We start from the raw sequence: 18,389 nt of genomic DNA on the forward strand, positions 1-18,389 counted from the left end.
CACACACACACACACACACACACACACCAAATTGAGAGTTGTGTGGCAAAAATCTTTGACAAAAACTGCCACATGCATGATAATTCATCTTCCCCGCTATGCCGTGTTTACATCTTTCTGTGTCTGTTTATTTCCAGCAGTGTACATATTGTCATTTCACTCCAACACGCACATTACTTTAGACTACACACGTTTCCTTTGATTTGGTCCCCTCTTTTCCTTGATGGCCCCATCTTCTCCCCCCTTTGCTGTACAACTACCAGGAATGTTACATTTTTCATGAGAAATTAACAGTTGGATGTCCTAAACACAAATCAAACAAAATTTTAAATCCACCCATCTCTGCAGCGCTGACTCAATCAAATTCCAGTGTTCCCTCTCATTCATTCAATTTCCCCCCTCACATCTGTCTCCTTCAGTGTCCATATTTCCTCAACACTCTTCTCAATCCCTTATTTTCCCCCCATAAATGTCACATATCTATTTTTTCTCCATCCCAATCCCCTCCCTACTTCAGCATCCTCCACTTTACAAATTCACAGCATCTCTCGTATCTCTCGTCCCAATTCATTCCTCTGTCTTTAATCTCTCCCAGTCTCTGCCGCCGGCGTGTATGTGAATGTGTGAGAAAACACTAACCTGCCCTTCTGGCATGCAGAGCAGAGCCAGGCTTTGTCCCTCTTGTTGTAGGTGCAGCAGGTCTTGCAGACGTTGTACTGGCAGTCCAGGCACAGGCGCTTGGGGTTGAGCAGGAAGGTGAAGGGCGCACAGCAGCGGATGCAGCAGTGCTCGTTGAAGCGGTGCTGCTTGGAGAGGATGGAGCATCTGCTGCCTTCCTCCGCCAGCTCCTGCTTCATCTCACTGAAACCGAGAGAGGGAGAGAGAGAGAGAGGACAGGAGGGGGAGGGGGAGGGGGGAGAGAGAGCAGGAGGATGGTGAGTCTGGTCGAGAGGTAGAACGTGAAAACGGCGGAGGATGGCAATGCGGAATAATTGGAAATGCTGTGGTAAATAAAAAATTAAAGGGGGGGGGGGGGGGGGTAATTAAAACAAGAAGGGGGGAGGTCAGAAGGGGTCATGGGTTTGGTGAAAACACTTCCACACTCTGTTTCCCTCCTTTCTCTCTCCCTCTTCCTCTCTTACACTGATTCTGTGGAATTAACGTGATGGCTGACATTTCAATTTGGGAGGACCTGTCATGCCTTGTTTGCCCACATCAGTCAGAACACAGCTGAGGAGAGCATGGCATGCACGTCTTCTATGTCCCCAAATGAAAAAGCATTGTAACTTTGTTAATGAGGGCATGGACAGCAGCGTGAGGATGAGGCTAGATGATAAAAGAATTGGCATAAATAATGCTAAGTTGAAGGTCCCTTGGTGGAGATTCTCCCGTTCAACACACACAAACTAGCCGAAGAGAAAAATCGATGAAAAGCCTCCACAGTCATACTGGAGAGCTGTTTGGGCTTTAATCCAAAATTACAGTTTAAAACTACAGTAGTGAAGGAGCACCAGCCTTAATTATCTTAACGCCTCTGAGAATTGTTCACGCTAATGAACTATTAGGATTATAGACTGAAATACTTGACCAAAGCTAGTTTAAAAATCAAATCCTGCTGACATTGACATTGCAACAGCTGCACACAACTTATTGTGCATCATGTTATATGAATTTCCCCATATTTTCAGTCAGGTTTTATTAATAATAATAATAATAATAATAATAATAATAATAATAATAATAATAAATATAATTTATATAGCGCTTTTCAAGGACTCAAAGTCACTTGAAAGTCAGTTTTGATATTGAATGGCTGATAAAAAGACAACAGAGACCGGATAATATAGGTTGTTAATCAGTGCGTTAACCAGCAAAGCAGCTTTGCTATCCATGGCCTGTACTCAACTGTTCACATAAATTATGTACATGGGTTTTCCCTCTGTAAGATTTGCGCTGACTGAGCAATGCACCATATGCAGAGGCTGCAATAAATTATGTAATGTTTTGCATTTATATCATAAACCTTTCATCATAAGTACATATTGCACACGTGTCAATTATATTTAAAATAATACACGTAGAGGAGACGAGACAAGAGATTAAGTAACACATTTACCCGTGTTTACACTATCAGCCATCGGTTGTCATTAGGCTGAGAGGAGGCTTAAAATGGAGTTGTTGCTGTTGGGAAGGTGTGAAAGTGTGTTCAGCTCGATTGGGCGGTGAGTAAATTATTTAAGCTGCTCTTCTATACACTACACACAGCCAGGTTACAGCATACACTGCTCTAACTGATTCTAAAGATACACACAGAGCACACGCCATGTACAGTATATGCTAACAGATATGTGCAAAATATAAGACAAAAAAAATATCCTTTTTACAGAGAAAAAAAACACGTCTTAACCAGCCTGAATATAGTAGTGCATGCAATACAAAATAAACCCTAACCTAATCTTAACCACTAAGTCATACATGGGAAATTAAGTGTATAGCAAAACAGAGTGCTGAATGCAGCATATTGTGAATTTCCTGTGTGTACTGTATGTGTGTCTGTTGAGCCAGCGGGGGCATTGCAATTTCCTGCTTCCCTAAGTTATTAACGCCGCTCCTCAAGCAGATCCTCTGCTGCCTCACTGATTGCTTTTCATATGCATCATTAGACGCAGCATATTAACAAGATGAACAAACCATTTCACATACAGTGTCATGTGAGAATAGGCTGCGTGAGGGTTGAAGGGCAGTGTTTTTCATATGCATACTGACATACATACGGCTATATACCAAGATGATCAAAAGGAGGTTTTGTATTTTGCACATGCAAGGTCACAGCACAGCTGCTGGAAAATGTTGGCTCCTAATCAAATTAAAACTATCTACACAAACCTCCAAGCAACATAAAAGAGACTCTTTGTTTGTCACAAACAATCCAATACATATATACACACCCACACTCAACACAGAGCAAGCCAATAATATGCAGCATACATTCACATCTCAATAAGTCGAAGAAGCCTTTGCCTGGAAAATATATCCTTCAGTTCAGATTAGGATCGGGCTCCACTTTACATCTCTGTGTCTGTGATATGGGTTTAATGAACAGCCCAGTTATGGCGGCTAGCTCCGGCCGTTTAATTAAATGAGTGGGCGAGGGTCCCTCCCCATTAACTCATATCTCTGTTAATGAGGCATGAAAACCTGTGCTTATCTAACAGCCATGACTGGAGATACATGTGGGTCATCCAGGTGTCAGTAAGGTACGATTAGCTCAGAAGAAATAACAGTAGTCACTCTTTATTAGCAAGTGACCATTTGAGTAACAGACGTGAAATTTAACAAGCATTTTTATTTAAGATCCTAGAGTCTCAGACCTTGAGTCAAACAAGTACTAAAAGTTGCACAGTTGATGTGTTAATTACAGTTATGATAGCTCATAAGTGAGTGACTATATAGGAAGGAAGCAGTGAACGAGGGAGTGGTTTAATTTTAAAGAGGAAAGAGCCGTGCTGCATGGAACACATGCAACTACACAGGTTCAAAACAAGGAATTGACATCTTTTCTTTCAATCAAACTGTCCAGAATTAAGTGTTGGGACTCCATTCATGTCTGCAGTTTGGACAAAGAGGGAAAGTGATAATTAAAAACGTGTGACTGACCACAGATCAAAGCCAATTTTCTCCCCTCTGCATCTGCTAAACGCTTTACAAGAAGCGTAACTCCAGACAAAAGCAGCCATTAAACGCCATTTTGAAACATAAGTTTTGTTTCTGTTTAGTGGGTTAACATCCGTATGCCGCCTCGTGGATTTTAACATGTTTCTTAGACAATAAACTACTCAAGCCTTGCATTAAGGTCAACGTGATGTATTGTAGTATAGCTCTGGACAAATTCGGAACTTTATCAGATGCTGAAAGTTTACAGGAAACCAAACTCTTGAATTAAAAACTATTGATTATGTAAATGAGTGTGTGTGGAGGGTACAGTGGGTTCACAGCGAGGAACACAGCTGAATACCAATTCATTTTGTGATTTAAAATCAGGGCAGCAGAATGGTATGGGGATTTAATGATACACCGTGTATTTCTGACTGCCCGTCACTCCTGGCAAATATTATTTGCACTGAAGGTCTATTAACTCGGCTCTCTCATCTCACATTTTCCATCAAGTCTGCCCTGCTTCTCCTTTCTCACTTTCTCTTCCTGCTAACGATCTATTAAAAGTTATTTTTCATGAAGAGTACCCTCGTGTCTGCTGTTCCTTTCCATTTTGTCGCTTTCTTTCTTTTAGCTGACAAACAGGCTTAAGTTTTCCAGGTGAAGTTGAATTATGTTATGGCCAGATTTGTAATCAAGATAATGGCATTTCGAGGTCCAGCTGCAGCCTGGTCAGAAAACAAAAACAGCAGCATTTTTTTTTTTTAAGTGATGTATCGCCCTCTCAGCAGCTGTTCTCCAGCTCTGTGCAGTGCTTAAGAGTTACAGCTCTTAAATCTGATGCACTGCTGACCGACTCACAACTGAAAAGTAATGTGATGAGTCAGCTTAGGTGAAAAAGTAAACACTATTGTGTTTAGAATATGCACTTTTATGCCAATTAGTTTAATATTTATAGAGACCAAATCAATCTTCTGGTTGCTTATCCATACACATAATTATGATTAAACTAAATTAATATCTTGATACTAGATGACTAGGGGAAAAAAACTGAATTTGTAAGCAAAGAATGAGCATCAGAATAACAATCCTAACAGTAAAACTTTATTAGCATCTTCAAATTACACATTCGATTATTAAGACATAATACTGCATACCCTTACTTTCTGTGATGTACAACATAACTCCTGAGAGCAATGTCTTCCACACTCATGCATAATAAATGGAAGTAATTATTAAGCAAATAGTGAGGGAAAATTAGGTTACACTTTACTTGAAGGTATCTACATGACACTCATGAACGTGTCATAAACATTATTCACAAGTCATAAATGTTTATGTCATAACTCTTCTTTTAATAAGTGTCATTCGGTTTTTGTCATGACAAGTTATGGGGTTAGAGTTAGGGTTAGGGTTAGGGTTCATGTGTTCGTGACAGTGTCATGTCACTCTTATGTAGATACCTCCAAGTAAAGTGTTACCGACAATTAAAATCTGAAATGGCATAAATCAAACCCTGTTTAACACCATGCGTGTTTTTATGCACATACATTTTTTATCATGGTAGGATATGTACAGTATTAACGCACACAAGAGGACCTAACACACAAACAGTGGCTATACAATACTCAGGTTGACATGCACAGAATGTCCTTTTGCTATATATAGTATGGCTCTCCTCCTATAGAGCCAGGCACTACAATCTAGAAGGAAAAAACATAAACGAGAGGAAGCCATGTTGGAGTATTGTTAAGCCAGAGGGAAGATCCTGGAGAAAATGAGCATACAATATAGCAGAGAGTCTTTGATCAGTGCTTTGATCCGCCTGCTGCAGCGGAAACCCACAACAGTAGCATCTACTGTTCACCATTACGCCAGTAAATCATACAGGCCCGGAGCAGAGAGATGTGGGAACACACCTGAGGAGGGTGTGTATGTGGACTCTTAGTGTGTTCATGTGCATTTATTGATCGGAGTCGATGTGCATTTTCAAGTGTACAGTAGCCAGATGCACTCGGTAATTGTGAATTGATCGAGGTCTTTCCAAGCGCTTAAGGTGCTTTTAATTGAAAGTGGGCAATTTCAAGAGTAAAGATGTTGTTTTCCTGTTACTGTGTAAATCTTTGTGCATGTGTGTGTGTGTGTGTGTGTGTGTGTGTGTACTCTGTGAAGTCTGTGCGTAGGGATTGAGGACCTGAAGTGACATGTTATCTCACTGTGTTGCGTGTATGTGCCCGTGAGTGTGTGTTATGTGTGCATGCATGCATTTCTATCTTTGTACACCCTGTGTGCATTAGAGCTGGAGGAATTCTTATCTGCTCCGGGAGGGCAAATTTGGGCTCAATCGAAGCGCAAAATTTGCATTTGGCCCCCGACTGGGTGAAGCCGAGTTACACAGTTCATCCATCTTGAATGCCAGCTCCAAGAGTGAACAGAGAGAACCATTGTGCAAACAATCTCAATTCTCTTTCTCCTCTGCAATGCAGTGGCAGACTGGCACGTGGGTCATAAATTTCAAGGTAGAGAGTTTCTGGAGTTAGGCTATTGGGATTGTCGGTAAGCTGTTGATTAAGGTGCAGGTGTTGGTAGGCTGGTGAGCTGAGATGAACTCCTATTGCTTGTATGTGGAAAGGGGATATTCCGATCATTTGCAGGAATATATTTGCATATATTAGTCACTTTAAAATATTGTAAAGTCATAAATGAATAATCTACTTATCAATTTATAACAGACAACCCTGAAACATTTGAATAACAGGCTAAGGAAGATAAAGTAACCAAAAACATCTACCTAGGTCTCCTGCAGGATGATGCACACTGCACGGTACAAATTATTTGACGGCAACTGTCTATCAGCACTTTCATACATGAGAGGTTTGACAAATTGGAGTTCTGGCCAACTCCAGAAAATCCGTGTAAGTATATCTCCGACAACAGAAGAGAGTTTTGAGCCGAGTCTCAGCCAACAAGATCATTTTCTCCGACCAAAGCGTCTGTAAAATCAAGGGCTGAGTGACTTGAAATGATGGGGAGATATAATCCCTGCAGCCCGTCATCTTCCTCCAAACTCTCCTGGTTGACATGTGGAGGACTCTGCCATTAATCCCTGACGGCTACTCCAAACACAGGGAGGTTCCGGTGTTTATTGCTCATATTTATTGTAACAACAGTGTTACAATTTTATATTTAAGCAGAAATACCTAATGAAAAAGAGCAGTGTCATGACAACTTAAACACTAATATTGTGTAGCTAATATGTACACAAATATATTAATCAGCAAAAACACAAAGTCTGCAAAGAAACACCTCCAAGGTAGTAAAGAGACAGAACTCTTCTTCCGCAATCAGGAAACTAATTACAGTAAGTGTGTGGACTTTATACTTTTGTATTTAAAGTAAAAACATGTCCTCAAACTGCAAGTGGAATTTCCACCAACTACAAGAAAACTAATGATAAGGAAAAAGACCAAGAATAGCATTAAATATTAAAGAGAAAATGAATAAAAATACATTTGCACAGTGTTAGCTAATAAACCAGGAGATAGAGTACACTGTGAAATGATGAGGTCAGGAATAAACATCAATGCTGCATATTACATTATATTTTAAATTATATGGGACTAAATCATGGAAGAAAACACTGCAATCATTTTGCAAACTTAAATTTAAGACTCTTTAGCCACGCTGGCGGCTCTGTGAGACTGTACAGCGGTACTTTGAGCTAAATGCTAACATGCTCACAATGACAATGCCAACATTCTGATGTTAAGCCAGTTTAACGTTTACCATGTTCACCATCTTAGGTTAGCTTATTACCACATTAACATTTGCTAAGTAGCATACAAAACAAAGTACAGCTGAGACTGATGGGAATGCCATTAGTTTAAAAGGTATGTGGCCAAAATCCAAAGTATTGTTTATATTGAAATTTAACCTAATGATGGGGTTGGCCAAACGTCAGGGGATCACCAAAGTGATTATAATTCATCCTGATTGGGACATGAATCTGTGTTCCTAATTTTATGGCAATGCATCCAATGGTTGTTAAGGTATTTCAGTCTGGACCTAAAAGTGACCGACAACAAACTGCGACTGCTAGCATGGCTAAAAGTATCTGTAAACACTTTTTAGCTCCACAACTCCTTTGAACTCTTAAAACATTATCATTTATATATTTAAAAAACTAGTTTAAGACATTGAGCTCAAACTTTTTTTGTACTCTGTAAAGGAATGTGGCTAATTTATACACCATACATTATTGATCATGTTCATTTTTCTGTGGTGGCCTTGGTGTGGTTTATTCATCCACTGCATGAATAAAGAGGAAACATTAACAACTTGTTCTCTTTGCTCTCTGCTGTTCCCTCTCTCTTACATCTTCAATACACATGTATATCAAATATCAGGCACAGTGGATGCTTTTCATGCACAATATGTCTCCTCTTTCTTTTATCCTGTCTGCCTATCATTCTGCAGGAATAGTGTATGAGAAGCTCAAGGTGACCACAACAGAGATGAAGCAATGCTGCTCTCCTTTCTCTCACTTGAAATGAACTGAGATATCACACACACACACACACACACACACACACACACACACACACACACACACACACACACACACACACACACACACACACACACACACACACACACACACACACACACACACACACACACACACACACACAAAATAATGTCAATAATATAAATCCCATAAGTATTCAGCCCCCTAAATGTCAGAACATCCTCCTCCTTGTGTGTGACAGCCAACTGCTAATGCTGGTCCTACATGATTATATGCAATATATTCTTAGCTGTTCTGCTGTATATCTGGGATCCTAAATAATATGTGTTCATATATTTGTGCGTGCAAGCATTTATAAGAAAAATGTGCCATAAGAGCAATACCTGAGGTTGGAGTTCCTCCTACAGAAACTCAGAATGGAAACCCCATGGTAAGTTTCCACAGGGACTCATTCTTGCAGCATCACCAAGCACATATAAAGACCTGCTCCATCTCTTCACATACATCAACCCTGGAAGCTTTTCAGCCCGTTGAGCTAAGAGGCATGTTAGCAAACACTATGGGAAAAAACACACATGCAGGCATGCGAGCATTAATGGATGAACACATGCACACATATTAAAGCCACAAGGGGACATAGTCCTTCTCCGTGAGTGATGGTGCTGTCCCCACAGGGACACTAAAAGGCACAGTCCATCTCACTATGATGCATAGGGAAGGGCTTCTGATCTATAGGTCCAGCTGAGACTCAATACCAAATTGACATAATGACTATGATGATTATTAATTGTTCCAATCACTTCAGTTCTCTTAATTATACTTAATTATGCATGCTTGCTCTTGAGGGAATTACTGTAATTGTTGGGGCTTTGTAAATTATAGAGTGTGGTCTAGACCTACTCTATCTGTAAAGTGTCTCGAGATAACTCTTGTTATGATTTGATACTATAAATAAAATTGAATTGAATTAATTAACATGATATACTGTAACTGCAGTCATATATGTCATTCACTGTATGTGTGTGTACTAATGAACCTGTCTGAGAAGCCTTGCAGATGGTCTGCAGACATTTCCACAGCACTAACAGCGACAGCTATAATCGACTGAATTAGTAAAATTTGATTAGAATTTCAAAAGTTCGCACCCAAACACACTTTTGGCTCAGCGAGTGCATACATAGTGTGATAACATTATTAGAGAATATGCATGTACTCTGGGAGTGTTAATATTGACATAGTCGACAACGTTGAGTTTACCCACAGCTTAACAGCAAAGTCAGAGCAATTATTAAAGGCTATATTCCGGAGGAGAATCAATTACACACAACTTCCAGGCAGATTATCAGACTACCAGTGGTTTAAGATAATGTCACGCTCACTATTAACTCTTTCCTGTCTTTCTTTCAAAAGGATTTCTCCTATTTTTTAATTTCTTCTCTGTCATGTACCCCTCTGTACCTAAGCACTTTCTGTCCCCCTGAGAATTTGTGAGTTTTTGATTCATTTTAGACCTGTGCTACAGTACCATCAATCCAAGCCTGTAAGTGCGTGAATTCCACACTCCAGCTATGGCTATGTTACCCACAGTTCAATACGTCGTCAGCCTCTTTATTCCCCCCTCCCTCCCGCCCCCTCTTCCCCTATCTCCTCTCCTCACTGTGAACCCTGAGCTAAAATGAAGCCTCGGGGCAATGGGGAAACTTCTCTCTGAACTAACTTTGGCTGCCGACGATTATCCAACAGGCCAATAATGAGCCCTCACTTTGGGAAACAATCCAAGTCAAATGTGTGCTCCGCTGATAACGTTTCCAATCAGAACTGCCTGCCTGCGTAGCAACTGTGAGAATGAGAGAGAGATAAAGAGGGGGAGAAAATAATGTGTCCTGCTACCCCAGCAAGGTGCTGAGATAATTTTGAAGTGAGAGGGAATTCATTTTTGCATTCTGGTATTATTGTTTTGACCCTCCAATTACTCATTATTGACAGATTAAATTCAAAGACAGAAATAAGCATTTTATTTAACCATTCCTTCTCCTCAATGGGCATAATTGTTTTCCAGAAAATTGAAACTGGAGCAGTGCACAAGATTTCCTCTGTGTCAAGAAAGAAGATGGGCGGAATAGGAAAGATACTGAATTTCAGAGGCTTGGAAAAAAAAGTCAGATGCATAAACACATGGCTAACAAAGACTCATTCAGGTATATTTTTTATGTATCAACTAAGTTTCTTCTGACACGTTCTTACCTCCTTTAATCCAGCCCTCAATCCCTGTCACTCACTTCATCAAAGACTCTACTGATGCTCCATCATGCCACTTCTCCTTCTTTTCATCCCTTCAACCCATTTTTACAGCTACTGTGCATCTCAGATTAGCAGCTGTAGCTCTTACAAGCCACAGCAACGGGCGCAGATTGTTCTTTCCTCTGCTGGATAATCTCTATTCACACAGTGAAATCAAACCCAATGTGCCAAGAATGCAGCTTAAGTGTCAACCACACCGATGGATGCCAAGTGAAGAAGGAAAAAGGAGGGAATGGCAGCGGCTACTGAGCACACATCCAACACCAGTGCCTCCATCCGGGGGGGGAGATACACGGTTTGTAGTTATTGGGAGAGTCAATCTGTTGTTCGGCTGCTACAAGGAAACAAAGGCAGTCTACAATATGCTGCATGTTTCATTTATGTGAGTGAAATATGAGCAGCAGTTTTAGTCCATATTCTTTCATTTGCATTTTTAAATGTAACCACTTCTCATACAGCTATAAAACTGAAAATGTTATACTTACTTCCAGGATATTTACATAACGCCTCCATTTTAGCATTTACATCTATGCCTTCTTGAAAATTAAAAAGTATGCATTTTAATATCTCAATCTACATCAGCAGCTTGTGACGCTTTATCTCCCTCTTCAGTTTAGCTAAAATGGTACAGTGACAATATGCAGTGTAGTGCACATTAGCCGTGAATGCGGGTGCGAGAGGATGTGCTGCTGTATATTAAGAGGAGGCCAGGGATAGCCGCCAGGGAACAAGTGGCTATTTCTGTGGCAACAAAGACGCAGAGCTACAGAAGAGCAACGTTCTCTGAATTCCCCTGCGATGAGAGAGGAGATCTGCATGCGAGGAAAATAAAAGAGGAATGAACAGGGCTAAGACAGACAGAGAGAAATAATTAGGGCTGAACCAAGCAGAAGAGACAAGGGAGTTATTTTTGGGAGATGCCAATTCAATTACAGGATATGGGGGTTTGGCTGTGGTTCTGACATAATGGGGGCTCACGTACTGACCAGGACTCCAGATCCCGATTAGACTCTGGGGGAGCCTGACTGGCAGCCCCAGCCCACCTGCTGTACTTTAGTGTGTGTAGGTTGGGGATACATAGAAGCATAGAGTCTATGTGGATCCATGACAGATCTGACAATTGTCATATTATACACACACACACCACACACACACACACACACACACACACACACACACACACACACACACACACTTAAATCAATCTGTTACACACTGGCATCAGCAGGAGGAGGACATGTCGGCTTCACATACATAGATATGGAGGCAGAATAAAATGCACACACACACTGCTGCAGTGTGACTGATGGTTGTGTGACACCCACCACCGTGGATCGTTTTCAGGTCCTGGGAGAACAGCTTTTGTCAGAGGTGGTTTGGGGGAAGAGAAGGCGGAATATGGTATTGAATGTAGACCAAAAGCTATTGATTGCAGCCTGAGAAAGGAGGGTATTTCTAACTGCACAGCACTTTTGATTTAAGCCCCACAACGACTGCTAGTGACAGAGAGCAGGGAGGCAGCACATTTTATCAGTGCTAAGTGCATTTTGAATAAGTGCCTCAACGCAACAGTAAATCCAGCAATGATGCACTTGCAGATTAGAGATTTATAAAGAACATACACTGAAAGAAATGCAAAGAGAAAGACTTAAGAGAGGAATAAAGAAAAGGCTGACAAATAAAAAGGTAGAAAAGAACAAACAAAACTGACAAAATGACCATGACAGATTGTCCATGTAGATGTGTTTGCTAACGGATCAGTGTTGATAACAAACCAACCACCCTAATGCACTTCCCACGGCTGACAGACATGCATATTGGCTTTATGGTAATACAGTGCGGATGGCAAATCAATAGAATCAACACGACAGAGACACTCATACTGTGCTTCACGGGGCATGTCAAGCAATATGAACATGCTGCAGGCTATTCACACCTGCAGTACTCAAAAACAGAAAATGCAATAGTAAATGTCTTTATTTACTTTTTCTATCTATCCACCTGGGAAACAGTTCCTGGATCTGTTTCACTGGCGCAGTCAAACCTGCACCAAGAGCCCACGCTGCATACACACAGAGAGAAAAGCTTTCCAAAATATCTGCTTTTTAAGAACTAGAACACACATCCTAACTAGAGTTGTTCTGATATCGATACCAGTATCGGAAATACCTCCGATACTTACTAAAATGACAGTATTGGTACTGGCGAGTATGCCAGTCTATGAACCCATCCGATACCACGTAATTTAGTCCCGGAAAAATAAACTTTAAAAAGTAGTTCATGTTCTTTTTCCGTTATAACTAGATAACACACACACACACACACACACACACACACACACACACACACACACACACACACACACACACACACACACACACACACACACACACACACACACACACACACACACACACACACACACACACACACACACACACACACACACACACACACACACACACACAAAGTTTGCATTCAAAAACTTGCATTCACTCTCATCACATACTTATTTTTCATTCTGGTAAAATGGCTTTAAACTTGTAAAAAAGCTATCTTATAATGGCTGCTGTGAGCTAAAGTGAACTGTCTGATGTTCAAGCGTTCTCAGATAACCAACTAGAACCACTCATAAATACAATTATCTCAGCCTCAACATACACATAATATTCTATTTATGATATCTGGACAGCTTGCACAATAGGGAGTCCAGTTCACACGGTGGTCTTGTCCTTTCAAGCCAAACACATTCATTTCCAGAGCGGTTATTTCCTGAGGCGCTCTCGGCGATAAATTTGTTTTTTAATCTTAGGTGGAAGAGTGCAGACAGAAGTCGGTGTGTAATCTTGCAAAAATGTACACCGAGGCACTCATGTTCAACCAAACTAAAACATATGCTCAGATGCACACAAAATACTCCCCAGCAAACAATGTCACAAGTCAGACTTCTGGGATTTAGAGAAAGAGAGAGGGAGCGAGCGAATGAAAAAGGCTTTATAGAGTGAAAATCACATCACTATGTCCTTGCTTCGGTCACCTTGGGTTTCTTGTAATAGTTGAGTTAGAGGGAAAGAGAGAGAGAGGGAAAAATTGAGTGGGGGAAAAGAGATTTATCACAACTGGACAGGTGTAGCTGAGGCAGAGGTTGAATGACCAGAACTCTCTGGGAGATTACGGCTACATGAAAGGAGACTTAAAAGTGTTTTGCTCAAGCAATTACTGCATTTTAACTTACTGAAGCAACACCAGGAGGAGTTGCAGCAAAAACATGACCACAGGTATGCTGAGACACATGCACTCGTGCATCCAAGCATGCCTGTCGCATAACAACAAACACACACTCTGCAGCTACACAAGCCACATGGAATAACAATGATATTGCTTTCAGCCGGAGGCAAAAAAAAATTGGCTCATCCATTACAGGATGGTCCGAGCAGTCAAAAAGACATTTCTTTTGGCATCTAGCTACGGAGGCAAAATGCCTCATTGCATAAAAGCATAAACGCCTGTCAGCTTATGGCCCAAGTCATCAATGATGTGCACTCAGAGAAGGCAGAGTAGGTAATGGTTATAATCTAACTGTAATATGTAAAATAATATGAGAATAGCAGAAAGGAAAGGATCTGTCTTTATTCTTTTTCACTCTTGTACAACATAAATGTGCTCATCCTTTGTCTGATGATACATGCAAAAATGATATGGTTATGTATGAATGTGTCATAATTAACTACATATACTTATATAAAATGTATGTCGTAACATGTTCACACACATATCCAATTTTTGGCAGCTTGGGTTTTGAGTCTATTTGGACTTGGTCTTGACTGTGCTGGGTCTTGGACTGAGGCGCTTGCCTACTAGGCTGTCCCTGGCCAGTCATCTCTTCAATAACTCAATTTAATGAAGTAACAAACCCCAGTGACAGCGATGACAAGGACTGACACGGCCCTGACACTCTATCCATTCCCCTTCATTGGTAACCTGACATTGACTCATAGGTCATGCTGTAGCTTGTGGCCTTAAAGAGCACAAAGACAGATCCTTGTACATAGGTGTCCCCATGAGTGTGTGTGTACGCGTGTGTGTTTTAGAAGAAGGCCAATCAAATAAACAAGTAGGTGATACTTGCACTACCACTGACATTCTAAAACTGTGTAACACACAAGGTGAAAAGAGCACACTTACACAAGGAAATAGGTAGTAAAGTAAAAGCTGATACTATGGTGTGTGTGTGTGTGTGTTAGCCAGTCAAATAATGGACAGAAAGTTTTCGAAACACTGTTAAATGTCCTTATAATGCGAATGCAAAAAATATTGTACATATAATAAATTGCAGTTTAATACTTGCAACTTTATATTATATTTTATTTGGTATAATAACGCTCCTTTAAAATTACTTTTATTTTTACATTGTAAGTTAAAAGTCAGCTATACCTTTTATTAAGTAATCATTCCTGGTTAATGCAGTAATGGGATGCCATTACCTTATCTTACAATTCATTACATTACCTTTTATTACATTTCTGACTATTTAAAAGTAAAATATTTATGACAGTTATTACAATAGTATTATTATCAGATGCCGCACAACTACGCTCTCTAGTTCTTCCCAGAATGATAACTATGTATTTTCTCTCTCTCATGCACACTCTCACACTCCATTCACACTGATATGGCACAACTCTTGAACACTCAGTTGAGATCCAACACTAGCAGATCAGAGACTTGGCAGTGTACTCTAGTCTTCGTGCAGGGGCACGCTGTGTGTTTACTTCACCATCAGCGAGTGTCAACCTTTACAACCCCAACTCTCAGCTGAACAGACAGCCTCGATGGCAGCCATTTATCTCCCCATCTGATTGCCGTCAGCTGTCTACTACTGCCAAGGAATGGGGCTGCCTCTAGTCTACACTGACAAAGGGCACAATGCCACCAACGGATTATGAACTGTAATGTAAACAACTTTTCTAAATCCTTCTATAAGTCATAGCTGAAGTGCATTGATTGATACTATAAATACAATTGAATTGAAGAGCAGGGAAAGGTTTATGAAAAGGCAAAAAAAAATGACTCCAAGGAGCAAAAGTAGATTGCTTTTAGTTATGACAGATGATGGCGTGGCATAACAAAGGCAAAGAGATACTTCCTACGAGAAAATATTTAAAACTGAATTAGCAAATTAGTGTGTGAATTGGGGTGCAGAACTAAGAATTCAGGATTGGGCTGGTGATAATTGTATATTTGCCTTGCCTTGCCTTGTCAACATATACCATGAAAAGACCAAAACCCACCAATGACTGAGAATTATTATTATTTTTTAAATACTTTTACGACTTCCTCGGCCTGTCTGTTGCTCTCAGCCCCAAGGCCATACATTCCTACTGAAGACAAATCTTTAAAAAGAAACGGGTCACACATATATACATTTTGAAACTAGAATTACTGCCTTGCGGTTGTATGCCTCTGCCAACCAGCCAAGTTGCAGATAACATCCATGTCTGTCCAGACTCATAATATATGTGGTGAAGACTGGAGGAATTTAATAAAGGTATACTGTATAAGGTGTATATTTTGTTGAAACGTGGATGCTTCACGCACATCTTCAACCCAGCAGCACAGAAGATCTATACAATCACCAGTTTCAAGATTAGTGTCAACAATTCAATATCCGACCAAATGTCTCTCCTTCTGTTCATGAGTTATACTGATAAATAATGGCCAGAAATTTTCAGAACACTATGATGTCACAGTGAAGGTGACCTTTTGGATATAAAATGCCATCACTTTCAAGGAATCACTTAATTAAATTGGAAGCAAAAGATATAATTCTAGATTATGATAACAAAAACAAAACAATACATGGGATTGTCAGCCTATTAATTCTACAAGAAAATTTCATATTCATAAATGTTCAGATGGACAACCCGAAAACACAAGCTAAAAAATGTCATAAAAACAGCACAGCACTGTTAGCTTTAATTAGAGTAAATTGTGCATTTGTCTAGGACTATTTTCAGCCGCGGCTTTAGTTGGTGATTATTTACAACACCAGTATGAAGAATATGTGATTAACTAAAAATTAAATACAGTCCTTCTGCCCCCTAGTGGTAAATATCACCCAACGTTGCTTTAAACACAATACTTTTATAAGAAGTAAGTCTATACACAAGAATTTAGCTGTAAAAAAACATTTAAAAAACACAACATACATACAAACAAAAGCTGTTAGCGACTTCAAACCGTGTATCGATCCTAGCCTCTAACAGTTCAGCTGTGTCTGAGGATGACCTTCTAAAGTGACAACAGAGCACTTTTCTATTCATTATGATCCAGCCTAAGGGAGGGGGGGGGACAAGACAACACAGACAGTAACAAATAGCACGCCCATTTATCTACAAGCTGCCTTAAATGTGTGTAACTTCATTAAAAAAACATTGTGTGTAGCAGCTTAATTATTCCCCAGAGGAATGACAGTTCCACAGACAGTTCTGGTCATAGCACCCATTTTTGCTATTAAGAGTGTACAGCTAAAGCAAAAGCAACTTTACCTCTAGCAACTTTACCTCTTTTATGCATATAAAAGTACAATTTATTAAATAAGAATTAAAGAATAAAATAAGTGAAAATTTAGACTGGTTTCTTTAAAAAAAACTACATTTGACAGACCACATTTACTACATTTTCCCACCAAACATAACAGTCCATCATCAAATCTATGGCTCCTTTAACTCACTACTTTAAAGTAGGTCTGACCTATATGTGAACTCGTGAGTGGTTCCTGATTTGCGGTGATATATAAATCTTCATTAAAAACTGCAAGACACTGCAGTAAATTGAAAGTGTGTGTAATAGTGTGGTTCTCTCACACTCCCAACACATGTACATGACAAATTGTTCCCTCAAGTGTCTTGTAGATGTTAATGAGGATTAACCTGGCTGGCATAGACATAGACCGAGAGAATTATGCCTTCGCAGAATGAAAGTTCAAAATATACTCAGATACAGTGTATAGATCAGACTCTGATTTATCTCCCCAGAAAATGGGCAAAAATGGACATGTCTCTTGAAGAATGACTGCCGATAATTCAAGCTCTTGATGAGCCATTTAAAATGCAGTTGACTACTTAGAGAGGGAAATCAATGAAGCCTATCCTATCTCTCTTTAAAATGTGATATTCTAGTAGCAATGCATGGTTTAAGGTATTGATCAGCATTTTGGGGAAATAGGATTATTGGCTTTCTTGTAAAGAGTTTGATAAGAAGATCAATACCACTCCCTTTTCTGTCCATTGAATGTAAAGCTAGAGCCAGAGGTGATTAGCTTAGCTTAGCAGGGGTAAGCAGTTAGCTTGGCTCTGTCCAAAGTTTAAAAAAAAATTACGTGATTAAAAATGTGTTAATTAGTGAAATGGTGTATTTTTTTAACTTTGGACAGAGCTTTCAATCTGCTTCCAGTGCCAAGCTAAACTGATCAACCCCTGGCTGTAGCAGAGGCTACTAAATACTACATACAGACAAAATTAGATATCTGACTAACTATACATGGTTAGGAATATATCAGCATTTTGGAAACTATGATTAGTCTATTCACTTTTAATGCCAAGCCTTAGATAAGATCATCACGCTCTGTCTGTCTGTTATGTATGAAGCTGGAACTAATACCAAGCCCTGCTCCCATTCACACATGACCCAATGCAGGAAATGTCCCTGCATAATTCAGTGAAAGACTTTATGGCTTTATAACCCACTCTGTTGCACTGGTCTTAACATATTGTATGGGGTGGGATGGGGTTTCTTGTGTCCTTAAAGTATCAATGTGATGGCAGATGATGAAAGGACAACAATGTTGCCTCGAGCCACAGCGGAGGATGACAGACACCGATTGACAGTGGACAATCTACAGGAG

The 18,389-nt window shown here is 40.0% G+C and overlaps 1 protein-coding gene across 9 annotated transcripts in view; it reads right to left on the minus strand.

The window, feature by feature from the left end:
• Positions 1–18,389, minus strand: part of myripb (myosin VIIA and Rab interacting protein b) — a 146,655-nt gene that overhangs the window by 59,895 nt on the left and 68,371 nt on the right. For 8 of the 9 annotated variants that reach the window (XM_028568856.1, XM_028568852.1, XM_028568851.1 and 5 more), the window contains one exon: positions 640–861. In XM_028568856.1, the coding sequence (XP_028424657.1) occupies positions 640–861 (222 nt within the window). Of the gene's footprint in view, positions 1–639; positions 862–8,565; positions 8,740–18,389 lie in introns of all 9 variants that reach the window. The other variant, XM_028568857.1, reaches the window with a different exon arrangement.

The sequence above is a fragment of the Perca flavescens genome, chromosome 22 (assembly GCF_004354835.1).
Source record: "Perca flavescens isolate YP-PL-M2 chromosome 22, PFLA_1.0, whole genome shotgun sequence".
In the NCBI taxonomy this organism is placed as follows: domain Eukaryota; kingdom Metazoa; phylum Chordata; class Actinopteri; order Perciformes; family Percidae; genus Perca; species Perca flavescens.